Source organism: Emydura macquarii, unplaced genomic scaffold (assembly GCF_026122565.2).
Source record: "Emydura macquarii macquarii isolate MOO-44397 ecotype Brisbane River unplaced genomic scaffold, CSIRO-AGI_Emac_v2 contig_3128, whole genome shotgun sequence".
Lineage (NCBI taxonomy): Eukaryota > Metazoa > Chordata > Testudines > Chelidae > Emydura > Emydura macquarii.
Window position 1 is genome coordinate 2,064,204 of NW_027133265.1, and position 18,012 is coordinate 2,082,215.

The 18,012-nt window shown below is 39.6% G+C and overlaps 1 protein-coding gene across 3 annotated transcripts in view; it reads left to right on the plus strand.

Annotated features, from left to right (window-relative positions):
- Window positions 1-18,012, plus strand: part of TEC (tec protein tyrosine kinase) — an 87,285-nt gene that overhangs the window by 51,137 nt on the left and 18,136 nt on the right. For all 3 annotated transcript variants that reach the window (XM_067531109.1, XM_067531110.1, XM_067531108.1), the window contains exons 3-8: window positions 6,682-6,786; window positions 7,642-7,723; window positions 12,332-12,460; window positions 13,779-13,819; window positions 16,862-17,043; window positions 17,920-17,985. In XM_067531109.1, the coding sequence (XP_067387210.1) occupies window positions 6,682-6,786; window positions 7,642-7,723; window positions 12,332-12,460; window positions 13,779-13,819; window positions 16,862-17,043; window positions 17,920-17,985 (605 nt within the window). The remainder of the gene's footprint in view (window positions 1-6,681; window positions 6,787-7,641; window positions 7,724-12,331; window positions 12,461-13,778; window positions 13,820-16,861; window positions 17,044-17,919; window positions 17,986-18,012) is intronic.

Genomic DNA, 18,012 nt, shown 5'->3' on the forward strand with positions numbered 1-18,012 from the left:
GGGGGAGTTTGTGCAGAAAACATAATACAGTCCCAGGCTGTATCATCGTCTCCAAGGAATTTCCATGGGGCCAGAGGTCCGGGAGAAAAACAATATATATCCTTCTAGCCTCTCATCCAGGTACCCAGCCTCCACACACCTTTAGTGAGGAACTAAACAGAGCAGAGAAGCCTCTGCAGGGTACAGAAGAATAGGTGTATGGTACCATGGTTGTGCCTAAGCTTCTCTTTCAAAGCCAAGAGATCTGTATGTAAAGAGTCATTGTCATGCACTCACAGATCTAGAGAGGCAACCTAGCCCACTTATTTGACTGGAATTAAATTATATATTGAACACTATGATTTATAGCATTTGCAGATTCAGACTCTAACATTCTAATTTGACTCCTGTTGATTGTCAAGCTGAAATACTTATAGTACAGTTAAAACCTGTAAAAAGGACAATTACAAATTATCTGTCAGAGATTGTTTCTGTACCAGGTGTTACATGATTCAATGAATTATTTTTTGTCATTCTCACTAATATGTGCATTCGTACAGATGGTACAGTTCAGTGGCAAAGAGAGTGGTGAGATGTTGATATAAGTAATGAAAAATTGTTAAAAACAACTTTTTGGTAAAAAATTTCAGGTTTCGCTAAGTGCAAAGTATTTCTAAATACCATAAAGGATACCAGAGTCTTATAGCTTTGTAGTAAAAAATGTAATAATGTCACTATCTGACTTTCTGTACTCTACGTTGAGATTACCAGTGTGCCTAATTCTGCTTTTTCAATGTTGAGAAAAAAACATGTTTGTTGTAAAATATTTATAGATTTATCTGGACTTAAACATCCTGTCATTCTTCCTGATGCCTGACCACTGAAGCATAAGCTTTTGAGACACAATTTCTCTGCCTGCTCTCTTTGCAACTGCTAGCAGGCTGAAAGAAACAGAAAGGGTATTAAAGTTGTGTTGGATTGGAGGACAGAGGAAGAAGGGTCTGTAATTACCAGATCACATTTCCCTCCAGGACCTGGAATTGAAACCAGGAGTCCTGAATCTTTACATTCCTTTGCTGATAGTAAATAGCTGTGAAACTCACTGACAAGAGTGTGTGTCTCATTCCTACCCCTACTGCTGTCTGATCCACTTAGAGGATAACAGCCTAATACTACATAAGAACATAAGAATGGCCATACTGGGTCAGACCAAAGGTCCATGTAGCCCAGTATCCTGTCCTCTGACAGTGGCCAATGCCAGGTGCTTCAGAGGGAATGAACAGAACAGGTAACCATTAAGAGATTCCTCACCTGTTGCTCATTCACAGTTTCTGACAAACAGAGGCTAGGGACACTTCAGAGCATGGTTTTGCATCCCTTCTTATCCTGGCTAATAGACATTGATGGAACCATCATCCATGAACTTATCTAGCTCTTTTTTTAACCCCATTATAGGCTTGGCCTTCACAACAGCCTCTGGCAAAGAGTTAAACAGGTTGACTGTGTTGTGTGAAGAAATGCTTCCTTTTGTTTGTTTTAAACCTGCTGCCTATTAATTTCATTTGATGACCATCTAAGTCGTGTGTTATGAGAAGGAGTAAACACTTCTTTATTTTCTTTCTCCACAGCAGTCATGATTTTATAGACCTTTATCATATCCCCCTTGGCGGTCTCTTTTCCAGGTTGAAAAGTCCCAGTCTTATTAATCTCTCCTCTTATGGAATACCCCTAATAATTTTAGTTGCCCTTTTCTGTACCTTTTCCTATTCCAGTATATCTATTTTGAGCTTCTTATGGTGTAGCTGATGTGGTTAGGACCTGTGATGGTGTCACTAGAGTCGATGCGTGGGCAGAGCTGGCAACGGGGTTTGTTGCAGGGGTATGTTCCTGGGTCAGTGATCTTCTTGTATAGTGTATGGTAATACTCACCAGCAACTGTAAACTGTATAAGAAGATCATTCACCTACACATCTACTAATGTTATATATGCCATCATGTGCCAGAAATGCCCCTCTGCCATATACTTTGGCCAAACCGGACTGTCACTACGCAAAAGAATAAATGGACACAAATCAGACATAAAAAATGGTAACATCCATAAACCAATCAGAGAGCACTTCAGCCTCCCAAGACACTCTGTAGCTGATTTGAAAGTTGCTATACTTCTACAAAAAAACTTCAAAAACAGACTTCAAAGAGAAACTGCAGAATTGGAACTCATCTGCAAACTTGACACAATCAAACTGGGTCTAAATAGGGACTTGGAATGGTTATCTCATTACAAGAAGTAATTATCACTGTTCCCACATTCTCACCTCCTAATCAATGGTTGTGAATAGGCCTCAACTACCCTAACTGAATGGACTTTGCTTATATCTAACTTCCCCATTGTTGTTCCTTAACCTTATATATATACCCCCAATCTGATTTCTATTCCTTATATCCGATGAAGTGAGTTACAGCCCACGAAAGCTTATGCCTGCAGAAAATAAATTTGTTAGTCTTTAAAGTGCTACAGAACTCTCCTTGTTTTTAAATCAGAATGTTTACAGTTGGCCACTAATTGTGTGTTCTTCCTTTTCTGGATGCCAAATATGAGATGCTTGGAGCCAGATTTGCGGAAGTGCTGAGCATTCATAACTGCTCCTGGAGTCTGTTGGTACTGTCCTTTGAATATATAATATTATATAAAACATTTATAATATGTTATATAATATGTTATAAAAATGCTAAGCACGCTGGAAAATTAATGCCTAGTTGTTTCATGTTGAGCACACAAACTTAGTGCATACTTGAGAATTTTGGCCTTAATCCAGAAATGCTAGCCTTGCTCTGAGACTTTTAGGAATTTTTATGGAAGAAATTAGTGAGAAATTAGGTAGGTTGCTTGGACCAGTGGCAAGTGCCAAAGATGCAAAGACAAATACAAATAGGGGACCTTAGGTAAGTGCCTTGAAGGGTTGCAGTGCATTTTAGATGCACTTCTGTGCATATTGGTGTAATAACAAGATGAAGTAACATTTTATTTAGTAACATCAATAGCCATGACCAGGTCCGACCATGATATGGGCCGTATCCTCACTCCTTTGCAAGCTCTGTGCAAGTTGCTTGCTTGGCCTTTCATAGGATTGCCTTGTCTGGATATCTCAAGTGGCAGGGTTGACCGAGCATGTCCGCTTTGGTGATCAACTGTGATTCCAAACTTTTATTACCAAGATTTGGTCTGAACTCAGTTTGATTCTTGCACACAAGAGAAAACATTCTTTCTGAGTCAGAGTTGGGGAATTGGATGGGTCACTTTCATTATCCAGGATAGAACATCATAGCATCCATTATCTGCGATATGGCACGCTGCTGTTTATCACAACTGATGCACATCAGAACAGATGATGGCTTGTTATCAACCTGGTACTGAGCAAACTCTTCCTGTTTTGTGTCTTCCTGTGATTGATCTTTCAGGAGAGGTGGAAACTGCTGCGCGAAGAATGCAATATCATTATATGTAGCTGTTATCCTGAGTGCAACATTAGCTACTTCTGCACGTTGTAGTACAGAATCAAGCAGAGGCAGTTTGTGCACTATATATGTGCACACCTCTCAGTAGCACTGATGAACTGAATAGAAGTTCTGTCGATCAGCCTCATGGTGTTCTCTGAACGAGAAGCAAGACTTGATGACTGCTGAGAGTCTGAGTTGTCTCTGATAAAGTCACGTGTCATAATATCCTTGTCATCTTTCTGATCAGAAGTGAAGTTGTACTCTACTTTTGTCAGGCACTTTGCTTCTACTATCACCAACGGCTTGTTAATCTGATAAGAAGTTCTTTCAGAAGACTGAATAGCTGTTGTCTTGGTGTGTGAATCAGAGACTCCTCTTTTTGTATTTGATGTGTTCAGTTTGTCAAAGTTCAGGATCATGTAGTAAAAAAATAAGCAGTAAAGTTTGTTTGTGGAGAAATCAGTAAGCGTCTTACCTTATCACAACTTTCAATGCCCAGTTCTGCAGTTTGTTTCAACACAGTATTGGCGTCTGATCAGGTTAGTTAATTTGTCATGTTTGGCATCAGCAACCTGATCTATAGACTTGCTGTTGTGCTGATCTTTTTGGATGACCTTTGTTTTGCTGTGATGCATGTTTTTGACATGGATGACTGGCTGTTGGTCACGGCTACACCAGATTTGGTTTTTGTTGTTGCTGATATTGTTGATCTCTGTTCTGCATGGACCATCTTGATTTTCAATAGGCTGTCACTTATAGTCTGGTCTTGTTGACTTGTCATCTTAGCACACGACTTATTGGCGTCTGTGTCAGTTTTATGTTGTTGCAAAGGAGGACAATGCAGAGTGATGGCCATAGATTTGCACGTGGTGCTGCATGAATGAACTCCTTCTGACTTCGCTGCTTCAGCTGGAAGAACATGGTCAGTATTTCCCTCTGCTGGATGAGCTGAGTCAGACATAGGCCACGTGACAGCCAGTGTGTGCTTATGTGCTTCAGTATCTTATGGACTTTTACATAAGGCAGCTTCTGATGTAATGAGCTCCCAGTGATGCTCAGCACTCTTGTCAAGATAACAGTAGATATCAGTCAGGAGTTCATCTGTGGTAATGGGCAGGGACTTAACACTTCTCTCAACCATGATGTGCACCAAGTGACATAGGCAATACACAAGAAAAACAGACAATGCTCTCAAATAAATGCCGCAATTCCCTTGTGCAAGATCATCATGACAGAAGCCTTGTCACTTCCAAAAGTCAAACTGTTTAACTTTGGGATTTTTCTGGCCTCCATATTTGAATTCAGAAACTGAAAAATATTCTGTCCAGGGGCACTCTGTACAGGTTAGGACCAAAAGCAACAAGGTGATCACTTTACCTTTGCTATCATCAAAATGTTGAATGGTAAGTGAGAACAGTTTGCTGATTCCTGTCACTTGCCATCTCTTTGATAATGGCTATAATCTTTTTGCATGCTTGGGCATATTTCCTGGTGACTTCTGAGTCAGGAAAAGCAGTTTTCAACCGCTTTTTATAAATAATTTTGCATTTGGTGCAGGATTTGAATGTTGTGTGGTAAATAAAGCCTGGAGCAACACACTGAATGAGGAGGATAAAAATATTTTGAATAACTACTTATTTATTGAATGACGCAAGGGTTCTGTAGAGAAAATAGTATGTGATCATGTAATTAAAGGTTGTGTTATAATGCATATGCACAAAGGGGCTGAATTAAGACAGCACAGACCCCCTTAATTTTGGCATTTCCTAACTTGAGTGCGTGACTTTGTAATCTTAAAATGCTTTTAAGAAAGTTATGTCACAAAAACTATGTATTAATTTAATGACTATAGCATTCAGAGGCTCCAGTTAAATCAGGGACCCCCACTGCGGTGGGCACTGCACAAATAAATATTAAAAATAGTTTCTGGTTTAAAATTTTTAAATTAGTGAGCTGGATAACCAAACCTGCTCAGATACATGCTAATGAATGATGTACCATACATATCATGATGTAGTGGGAAGTGCTGAAATCTCTTCAGCTGTTAGATCCTATAGGGCCAGGCTATGAGCTAAATGCAGAACTAGGTCTCTGTCCCTCCTAGAATGACATGTGGCCCAATCCTTTCCTTTCAGTCATACTAGTGGTGAGGAAACAGCAGGTTTATATGTATATACTTTAAGGTCTATAAGAGATATTTCTTAAACTACTGGTACTAATTTCTTAAACTACTGGAACTGAGGGTTTAGATTCTGTTCTCACTTTTACATCAGTTTTACATTTGTGTAACTCTGTTAACTACTCACAATTTACTATAATAGCAGAATCAAGCCCAAAGACTCTTTTCTTCTAGACCCTCCTGGTAATATAGTTCTGCTGTAAGGAGTGTAAATTATTTCCTGATTTGTGATTATTTTATGACGAGTTTGATTCAAAATGCTTTTAAAAAAGCATACATATATACTCTTGTTTTGGAGAGTAAAGTAGTATCTTTGAGTTTATTGAACAAATGTTTTACACAATGGTATAGAATAAAGTAAAACTTTGAAGTTTTGTTTCACTATCTACATGTTTATCTACATGAACATTTAGTTCATGGCAAGCTGGGGTGTAAATCTATCCTGTACTAATTTGCCACACAGTAAGTGTCTATGCGAACCCTGCTGTCACACACCAAAAGTTCCCTAGTGCATTTAATCTATTCCTGTTTCAGAGCAGGGTAGATTTACATTTCAGCTTGCTGTGAATGATATGTTTATGTAAATAAGCCTTTAGATTATAGTATCAAAAAACTACAGGTGTTTAACGTACAGAGTTTTGCATCTGTTCTGTTCACTAATTGTAAAAATATTCAGATGGACACTGCCTGGACTGTAAGTGCTCTGTGCATCTTTCTCTTTTGTTTACCATAGTTCAAATCAAATTATTTAAAGCAAAGAACCTTAAATATTACAGTCTCCAACAAGCTGGCTATGAAAAAAGTCATGTGACCCAAAGAGTACATGATTATAGATTTATAGACTTTAAAGCCAGCAGGGACCACCATGGTCATCTAGTCTGACCTCCTAAACATCTCAGGCCACAGAACCTCGCCCACCCAATCCTATAATAAGCCCCTGACCTCTGGCTGTGCAACCCTACTGCACATTTCTTTTGTGCTCCACAGTGGATCACATATGGAATTTTTGCTTGATTTTTTAACAGAAAAAATACAGAAAGGGATCTGTTGATGTTGCAAAAATCAAGTGTGTTGAAATTGTGAAGAACGATGGTGTCATTATTCCCTGTCAAAATAAATATCCATTTCAGGTAAGTTCATTTGGTTTATTTAAAATATAACTCTGTTTTTCAACACAGCTCAGTTATTTTATGTTTGTTATTTATTTGTTTAGTATGCTTTTGATGATTTCATTGAAGTTTCTTCAGATATTGGGCTGATTTCTCTCTCTTACACCTGTTCTAAATAATTTCAGTGTAGCTAAACCAATTTACACTAGTGTGAAGGAGAATCAGGTCCAGTCATGTTTTTAAATTCAAAATATATTTTTGAATAATTCAAGAAGTTTGTTTATTTCATTTAATTTCACAAGGGAAAGAAAGGGCTCAGAGGGGAAAAGGAAATGTTTAAACAAATTATTTTGGATCAAATTCTACTCTCATTTACAACAGTGTAAATCCCAGTGAAATTACTCTGGATTAGAATCTGGCCCCTTCTGCCTAGTAGTAATGCCTATTTTCTACCAATAAAAGCAAGAAAAATAAAAAATCCCAGTGTAGATGAAGAAGACAGTTTAAGAACTTATCTAGGGCAATATGAAATCATAAAGAGTTGTAAAGTGACATATACAGAGGGAGGTCTGATTACAAAATGATACTAGTTAATTTTTTTATAGGAACACTGTAACAATAACATACAATTTTAAAAATTCCTTATTTATCCCATTAACAGCCATTTAGATTATTTAAAATGAAATATTTTTTAAGTCTAATTTTTCACCATTTATGCTCTTTGCATGTCACTCATCTTGGATGATGAAAACAGATTTGTTAGTTTTGCTGAACCTGTTAAGAAACATTTGCTTTACACTGGATGGTGTTTACTAAGACTCAAGTGTAAAATTATTTCATATAAATGTTATTTATATCTCATTTGGCTTTTTTCAGGTTGTGTATGATGCTAATACACTTTACATTTTTGCGCCCAGTGCACATAGCAGGGACCAGTGGGTGAGGAATCTTAAAGAAGGTAAGGAAAACTGCTTAAGATTAATATGTGAAGTCTTTAACAGGCAAGGGAATTGCATGAACTAGAAAATATGAAGCACAAACTTGTATGCTATTTGTTTAATGGCTTATATACATATTGGGACACATTCTGCATTGGTTTATACCAATGATTCCCAACTCGTAGCTCGGGGGCCAGAAGTGGTCCGTGGGGGCTTTCAAAGTGGCCAGCTGCTCCCCTCCCACTGGCTACAGAAGGGAGACACTGCCTAAGGATCCAGGCGGAGCGCATTGCCACAGAGCTGCAAGACCAGTGCAGGCTCCTTGCTGCAGCCAATGGGACGGGAGATCAGTGCTCTCCTCCCCCTGGCTGTAGCAGGGAGCACAGCAAAGTGCTTCGCCTGAGTCCCTAGGTGCTGGGGTCCCTGCTGGAGTCTGAAGGAGGGGAGCAGTGATCTTCCATGCCCCTGGCTGCAGCAACCACTGCTTAGGGACCCAGGTGGAGCACATGAGGCTACAGGATGTATGCGGTTTCCCTGCAGCAGCCAGGGGGACAGGAGAGTCTCCTTGCTGAACTCCTTCCATCTGGTTGGGGTGAGTGGGGGAGGGGAACTGCTGATGGAGACTGGTGGCTTTCAGGATAGTACAAGTTATATCTGTGGCCCTCGAGCCAAAAAGGTTGGGAACCTCTGGTTTATATCATACACAATAACATTCTGCTTTCTTCATGCCACTGTAAATATGAAGTAACCTCAATGACTTCACTGGAATTATTCTTGATTCACACTATTATAACTGAAAACAGAATTTGACCCTATGGTGTTGCACAAGCTATAAGTCATCAGAGAATCTTATCCATAGTAGTTAATGCTACTACATATTTAAATGTAAAATATTAAGAGCCTGATTCACCTTTCACTTACACTGGTTTTACATCAGTGTAAATCCACTGACTTTAAGAGTTACTCCAAATTTACATAAGAATCATAAAAATTGCCATACTAGGTCAGACCAATGGTCCATCTGGACCAGTATCCTGTCTTCCAACAGTGGCTGGTGCCAGATGCTTCAGAGGGAATGAACAGAACAGGGCAATAAACTTACACTTGTGCAAGGAGAAAAGGATCAGGCCCTGTATATGCAACAGCTTTGTCAACCTTCTTCTGAGAGCTGATTTTCATAGGAAATTCTGTCACCTTCAAATGTGACCAGTTCTCATTATCAGTTTTCTAGGAAAAAATTGTGTTTCATGTCTTCGGTGAAAGCTATACCCTTGAGCTGCTTAGGAAAGTTTGACTCAATGGCAAATTTCATATGTTTGCCTTTTATTATTCTTTAAATTATCCTTGTGCTATTAATAATATTAAGGTCAATGGACTAAAAGAGTGGTTCTCAACCTTTTTGGATCCATTTGTAAACCTTGTAAACCTTGATGACCTGTTGCCACACAGTAAATGGCTTTAGTGAAAAAAAATCTGGATTATTAAATATTTCTTACTCACAATATATAATATACACATTACCATAATACTAATACAAACATAATTTAATGCTGAATCACAGAATCATAGAATATTAGGCTTGGAAGGGGCCTCAGGAGGTCATCCGGTTCAATGCTCTGCTCAAAGCAGGATCAACCCCAACTAAATCACATAAATAAGTAGATTGTGCGTACCAAAGTGGCAACTCCTGCATCTCATGTCCTGTGGGGCTTGTTGGGCAGTTGTTGCAACCTCCAGGGTTTGCTCAGGTTTGGCCCAGCCCTTGAAAGGGCGGCCAGCCAGGATAAATTTGTGTGAGTAGCATTGCAACCTAGTGTATGGGGTCACAGCACCACTCACTCAAATTTGGTCAAGCTGGCCTCCCGTCATCATGACAGAGGGGAGGCTAGGACGAACCTGAGAGGGCCTGTGACTCTGTGCACCAGTCCCAACACCTGGAGTGGGAAGCTGAGCCCAGCCAGGCTTGTGGGATCAGATGCACAGGAGCCGTCACTACACGGTGAGTGTGGGACAACCACCACCCGCGCCCACTCCAGGACCTTCCATTCACCTCGGAGGCAGGATCCCATCCCCACCCCAGGCTTCCCATGTGATTCTTTGACACATTCTGGCAACCTAATTTTGGATCATGATCCATGGGTTAAGTAACCCTGGACTAACACTTGCAGACGTACCCCCTTAGTAATATTACAGTTATTGTCTATGTTGAGGTAGCACCTAGGAGCCCGACACGGACCAGGACCCTGCTGTGCTACATACTGTACAAACACAGAACAAAAAGATAGTTTCTGTCCCCAGAGAGTTTACAAGCTAAGATTACCTTGTGCTGAGATCCTGTCATTTATCACAAGCTAAGAAGAGTCAGAACATGGAAGTCCTCTAATAAACAGCTGCTGTAGGAAATGCTGTTTGTGATTCAGTGTATAGCATGCTTATCTCTGAATCACACTGAACGAATTCTTCAATAAGATATCAGAAAAGCTGAGAAAGCACTGTGTTGCTGTAGGTGCAGTCTTTTGGATGAGGTTTAAAACTGAAGTTTTAACCACCTGTGATCATTAAAGACCTCAAAGCTACTTTTTGCAAGAGAAGGATTTGGTAACCTTGGGTAGCTTGGCCCACATTCTATCTTTGGCAATTACATCCTGCCCTTCTAAATTTTTCCTTGAAGTATCAATGATATTACGCATAATTTCCTGTCCTAAATTTTGCTTAGCGTTTCTGTGCACTGTTTAACAGCTGCTCTTTCATCCGAAAGCAAACAATGGGTGATATGATCTATATGTATAGCTTGTATATCAATTTAAGTAGCCAAAGCGCTTTGAGATCTTTTATGAGCAAATCACTTGTAAATTAATTACTGTAGTGCTGCTGCTTTCTTGACTTTGATACTTCAAGTTCAAACCTTTTTTTATTAAAAATCTACTGCTGGAAATATTTTAGTAGAGCAGTAAGGAGCTAAAAAGCAGATATAGCCCTGTAGTCTCAACACACTGGGTCTGATTTGCATCTGTGTGTAGCTTAAAATGTGCAGTGCAGCAATATGTGCATGTGTTGGAGGAACAGTGGGGGCTGTAAACAAGATGACTTTTTACACACACACGCACACACACACACACACTCTCTCTCTCTCCCTCTCTCCCTCCCTCCTTCCTCCCCAGAGCCTGGTGGTTAGAGCACTCACCCAGGATCCAGTCCTCCTGCTCTAATTATTTATCCAGCATGCAACAGCTTCAACTGGAGAGACTAATGGACCCTTTCATTAGAATATCTTGTAGCCAAATGGTTAGAGAACTCATCGAAGAGTTGGCAGATTCTGGTTCAGATCCCTTCACCCTCTCAGGTGGAAAGTGGACATGAACTAGGGGTCTCCCACATCCCAGGTGAGGACCCTAACCACTGGGCTAAAAGATATGAGGAAGGTCTTCCCCTCCCCCAGCTGTTTAATGTGAACTTGCCTGAGGGGCCCGAACCAGCAAGTAGCTTCTCAAACGCATGCCATTTTGGACCATATATGTAACTTAGATGGTCAAATGCCTATTTTCCCCTGGTTGTGAATCGCTCTTGGACTTAGGCAGGAGACAGGTGCCTGAATACCTATTGGGAGGCAGCAGTGCATAGGTCAGAGGCAGAAACGTAGCTGCCTAGGGAACATTTATTGCAAAAACTTAGGCACCAAGTGAGTTTAGGTGCCTACAGGGTTTGGTAGGTAGTTCTGTGCATTGCAGTGGTGCCAAAGCCAGGACTTAGGTGCCTAAAAGAAGGAATTAGGTGCCTAACTCCTTTTGTGCTTTCACATCTATGTCATTACATGCACTATCATCACAACTACTGCAGGTGCAGTAAAACATATAGCTATTTAGGTGTCTGTATAAAAAGCCTAATGAAAAACAGCTTCTGCAGAATGTTGTCAGAGAGGCCATCACTACTGTGCACCAATTGCCCTGTGTCCCTGCCAAAGCAGACACGAGTTGAAATACTACATTAGTAACATTATGTATTGCTAATTTTTTTATTAAAGGTGAACAGAGCTATTGATAGCACAGGTTAATTAGGTTCAGACTTGGGTCTATAAAGTAGGTTCCTGTGAGAGCAGCACAAATTACATGTTTGGCCTTTCTTCTGGGCTATTTGCTAGCTGTACATTTCTGAAACTGAACCTCTCAGATTCAGCGCCTCAGAAAACTGTAGGCAGCAATACTTTGCTGATTAGATAATTCACTCAATGGCATTACTACTATGTCACATGTCAGGAAATCTTGAGATAGGCAATGCTGTTACTTTCTGATGCTCTTCATAATAAAGCTACCCTTAAATCCTGGACTCTTTCACCTAGCTCCATTAAAGTGAATTGTTAAACATACTGTTTGCTATAATTCTCTGAGCTCTCAAAAGCATTCTTGTGGAGAAGTTGTCCTGTAGCCTGATGAAATTATCACCTACATTATGTTTGTTGACCCATATTAACAAGTAATGAATCTCTTAAGAGTTGTAATACTGAAATAAGTACCAGAAGTAGTATTGATTATGCCCTTATGTTGTATTATCGTATTTATGAATTAATAAAATGAAATTATTCTTTTTACAGCTTGTTGTACCTTAAACTATTTACCATTTACTTTTTTCAGAAATAAAGAAAAATAGTAATATAATGGTAAAGTATCATCCTAAATTCTGGACAGAAGGAATTTATCAGTGTTGCAGACAAACAGAAAAATTAGCACCTGGCTGTGAAAAATACAATCTTTTTGAAAACAGTAAGTACATCTGTTTTTATTTTATCATCATTTTAGCCTGATTTTTGTCTATCTACTTATATGACCTTTATTATCATAATTTCTGAGTGCCTTCTTTATTAAACAAATGTAATAAATCATGATCCTGATACTTTTATCACTTATACCTGGGTAAATCAAAAATAGCTGTGTTGGGGTCAGTGTAATTACACCATTGCAAAAATGATATAAGAAGAGAATCAGGACTGATATATGTAGGGAAATAGGATAAAACTTCCATAAGTTTGTACACCAGACTTTGCTTGCACATTTGTATGTGCCCAAATTATGCCTGGCCAAACTCTGATTTCTATATGCATATCACTATTTGCACATGTAAATCATGGGTTGTGTATGCACAGCAGTGTAGATGCAATCTGACATGTAAATTGGCCTTAACTGAAGAAAATACTGTATATATGTATAGGATTAATTTAGACCCTGATTCAGGAAAGCATCCCCATTAAGGAAAGCATTTAAGCACATGCTTAAGTCCAAATGAAGTCAGTGAGCTTATTTTAGGGCCTTAAATGGCTACATTGTATATTTAGAAACATTTAAGGCCTGATTCATAAATTATTATTATTTATTATTTGTATTGTCGCACCAAAGGGCCACAATCAGGATCATGGTCAGCCTGATACTGCTAGGCACTATACACACAGGAAGATAATAATCCCTGCCCTGACATGCCTACAGTGGAGTCTTCCAGAGTGAAAAGGACTTGAGTTTTTAATGTAAAAAACAAAACAGAAAAAATGTAAAGATGCAAAGGGCTCAAGCATATGTTTTTTCCCATGCCTTTGTGCATCTCCTTAGGTCATCAGGACGGAGATCATCTCCTATTCACTTCCTAAACTGGGCAGACAGGAAGTTTCTTTTAAATTTAATTTTGAATATTTTGGTTTCCTTTTGGTGCATTTTAGGCTTTAAAAAAGAAATTCCTTTTAGTTTTTATCTTCAAATTACTGCTATACATACACAATTTTAATTACAATTTAATTTTTTTTTTTCTGAGATGGACTTTACATGTCCTGTGGATAGATGTAGATGTCAGTCTTTAGGTCTGGCAGGCATGCACTTTTCCACTAAATTCAATTTACATTATGTTTTGTCTTGCTAAGTATGGTTTTACAGAGCATTTATCAGAGCTGTTTTTGTTTTCTCTGTTAGAAGTCTGTATTAATTGGAGGGCTGGTTAAGATGTTAAAAATCTTGTCTGAATTTTAAAATCTTTTATATTACTGTTATCAGTATATCTATAAATGTAACATAGCTACTTCTACTGCATTGCTTTTAGGTATAAGGAAATCACCTTCTCCAATGCCAGATAAAAATAAGGTAGGTGGAATCTTCAGAAAATTGAATAGTTCACTTCAATTGACTAAGAAGGGTTTTGCATACAGTATTTAGGCTCACTATAATACTTTCTTTTTTCTAAGATTAGGGTTCAATCCTGCAAGCACTACCAGGCATAGACCCTGATCCAGCTCAAACTGACATCAATGGACTTTCTATTAACTGTATTGGGATTTGGATTGGCCCATAGTGATTTTACTTTGAGTAATTTTACTGACTTGAATTAGACTACTCACCATAATAGGCATTATGGTTGGTGATAAGTGTTTATAGGATTGGCCCCTTTTATAGTTAATCTATGATTTAAAAAAATAAAACGAGCATATAAAATGCTTAATAAATTTGCCTAAACTGTTCAATACCATAAGTGTAAAGAGAAGCCTCTTTCTCTGACACAATCCCACATGATATTCTGATAAGTAAGCTGGAAAAATGCAGGCTTGGCAGAACTACAATTAAGTGGATACATAATTGGCTAAACAACCGCAAACAGAGTAACTCTCAATGGAATGATGTCAAATTGGAGGGAGGTCTCAAGTGGTGTTCCACAGGGATCTGTTCTGGGGCGGGTGTTGTTTAATATCTTTATTAATGACCTGGATGTAGGAATAGAGAGAATACTGATCAAATATGTAGATGACACAAAGTTGGTTGGGGTTGCCAACACTTTGGAGGATAGAGCTAAAATTCAGAAGGGTCTTGATAAATTGGAGAACTGGGCTATAGACAACAAAATGAAATTCAACAAAGACAAATGTAGGGTGCTACACTTAGGAAAGAAAAACCAAATGCACAAATACAGAATGGAGGATAACTGGCTTGGCAGCAGCACTGATGAGAAGGATCTGGGAGTTGTGGTGGATCACAATCTCAACTTTCGTTAGCTGTTGCAAAAAAAAGCAAATGAAATTTTAGGTTGCATTAACAGAGGCCTCGCATGCAAGTCATGGAGGTGATAGTACCACTCTCTACTTGGCACTGATTAGGCCTCAACTGGCATACTGTGTCCAATTTTTGTCATCAATGTATTGAAGGGATGTAGAGAAACTGGAAAGGATCCAGAGGTGACAAAGGTGATCAAAGGGATGGAATGCAAGCCCTATGAGCAAAGGCTGAAGGAACTGGGTATGTTTAATTTGGAAAAGAGGAGATTAAGGGGAGCCATGATAGCAGTCTTCAAATATTTGAAAGACTGCCATAAAAAAAGACGGAGAAAAGTTGTTCTCTCTTGCCACAAAGGGCAGGACAAGAGGCAATGTGTTCATACTACAACATAGCAGATTTAGATTAAATCTCAGGAAAAGCTTCCTCATTGTAAAAACAGTAGGAGAATGGAACAGACTGCCTAGGGAGGTTGTGGAAGATCCTTCATTGGAGCTTTTCAAAAGGTAGGGTTATCATATCTCTCAGTTTTCCCAGACATGACCTTTTTTTTGGTCCTTCAATCTCCATCTGGGTGAATTTTTGAAATATGAACAAATGACCATGTTTTTTCCTTGCTCATCCTTTTTCCAACATTGATTCTGGTAGTACTGCTAATTTTCAATGTGCCCTAATAGCAGTGTACGTATTTACTGGGTTTGCCACCCTTACTCTATGCTGCTGCTGGCGGCGGTGCTGCCTTTAGAGCTGGATAGCCAGAGAATGGTGGCTGCTAGCTGGGTGCCCAGCTCTGAAGGCAGCACTGCTGCCAGCAGCAGTAGTGCAGAAGGAAGGGTAGCATGGTATGGTACTGCCATAGAAACTGTACCTCCCTCTGGCAGTGTCCTCTATTTGGGACTTGAAATATGGTAACCCTACCAAAAAGAGGCTGGATAGCCATCTGTCTTGGATGGTTTAGCATAGACAGAACAAATCCTGTGTCTTGGCAGGGGGTTAAACTAGATGATCCTTGTGGTCCCTTCTAACTCTGTGGTTTTATGATTCTGTGATAACAGGATATCTGGATATTCAGCTGCCTTTGTTTATAACTTGGGAGCTGCACAATTTGTTGTTTCTTTAGGCTGAGTGCACTGCACACACCAGGGGCTCCTTGCATCTCTCTTTTCTCCCTCACAAGCTCCCTGTGTGCCACCCTCCTATCTGCCCCATTTCAGGGGCTTGCTGCAATCCCCCACCCCTTCGTTCATGCCAGGGCCTCTGCATGGTCCCCCTATTCCTCCTTTCTCCCCATGCTCAGGCTTCTGTTTGCCATCCACTCCCCTCTTCCCCCATGCCAGGGGTTCTGTGCAAACCCTATTCCTCCTATCCCAGGTCCTCCATTCTCCCCCACATGCTAGAGACTTAGTGTGCATCCCTTTCTCTCCCTGCCAGTGTCCCTCAATCTTTCCCTGTCAAGGATTCAGTATCCCCCCTTTCTCCTCACCTTATACAAGGATCCTCTATTCCTCCCTTCTACTATGCCCCCATCTTTATTTCCTATTATATCAGGAGTTCTGTATGCTCCCTCTTTCCCCAGGCCCCCACATTCTCACCATGATACGGGTTGTGTGCCCCCATTTTCCCCTCCTCCCATGCCAGGATCTCCCCTAATCCCTCTTTCCCCACCATTACTTTGTCCTCTTCTTTCTGTCTGGAAGATAAGTCTTTGGGAGACCTGGGGTGGCTACATGTTAGCTAGTGGGAAGATAAACAGAACTGTGCTAGAGATATTGTTATGCTGAGAGTTATTTAATGGCTGCCATCAACCAGTTCTTTGCTCTATAGACAGTTGCAGAGGTGCTTGAAGCTTGGCTGTACTGAACAAATGGCAGGAGCTACATGTCTCCCATTTTCCCCCTTCAGATTTTCCAAATTTCCTCAAAATCAGTAGGATTCTGCTTATTGAGGCCTAAAACATTCCTCTGACATTTTGGAATTGACCAGCTATGGCATTCAAAAGTTACGATGTTACACCCAAGCCTTGCAAGCTCAACTAACTAGTTATTAAACAAGCTCAGAATTAGTCCACCCTTTGTCTTCAATGTCTTAATGAGCATTTTGCTTTGGCTGAATAGAATACTAGTAATTTTATCTCATTTTCAGCGAAGGCCTCCACCACCTCTTCCCCCAACTGAGGAAGATGAAGATGAAGATGAGGAAATAGTAGTAGCAATGTATGATTTTCAACCTACAGAGTCTCATGATTTGAGACTAGAGAGAGGAGAAGAATATACAATAATAGAAAAAAATGACATTCATTGGTGGAAAGCAAGAGATAAATATGGGTAAGAAGCATTTCCATCCTTTCTGCACCCATTGTGGTATTGAGTAAGACTATTTCCTTGTTGCAGTAATTAATATTGATCATGCCTATTAAATAACAAGAATCATGTACATAGAAGCTAAAAGTGTTTAACTGTCCTACAATCTGATCTATGTACATGGACTTTTATGCCCACATGGAATCCCATTAAACCCAGTAGGGCTCTGCATGGACCAGTTTGCAGAGCTGGGCGCTTTTATGAGTAAATTTCCTGATACTTCAAAATTTTTGGCCTAAAATGTACTCAATTTTAATTTTTATAGAAAATAAACAAACAACTGCCCAAAATACCTTTTCCTATTTTAAAAAAAATGTATTTTAGACATCTCACTTTGTCTTAATGAGACTTTTCATGCTTGAACATTCACCACTTCAATGTTGAAAATTGTTCAGGGTAATTTTGAGTTAGTGAAGGACAGTAGGGTTGTTGTGGTGATATTTTGGGGAACAGCAGGCATCTCATCTTTCCTGACAATCTGAGTCAGAGCATATCTTCAGGGATGGAATTAGGATCACCAAAGCACAAAGTTGGCATGGAAGCACAGGGCTTCTCGTTTTGTCCCCTCCTGCTGCTTTTACTATAGGAGGAGAGGCTTGGTTCAGTATTTTAACCTTGTCCCTTCTTTGTAGCTTCATCAGATGCAGGGAAGATGAGTCTGCATAAAAAACACTAAATGATGTGAATCGGAACTAATCAATTATTAGGTTAAAGAGTGCTGTTGACTTTTACTAATTAGCAGTGTGAAGAACTGTGTTTTAAGCATGCATTCCGTATCTTGTTATCCAGATTGTGTCATGATTAAAGTTTACATCGCAGTGTTTCTCTTATTCTTTCTAGAACTACGGGATATATTCCAAGCAACTATGTAACAGGAAAGAAGTCCAACAACCTAGATCAATATGAGTAAGTGAATATTACTATAGAAGTAGG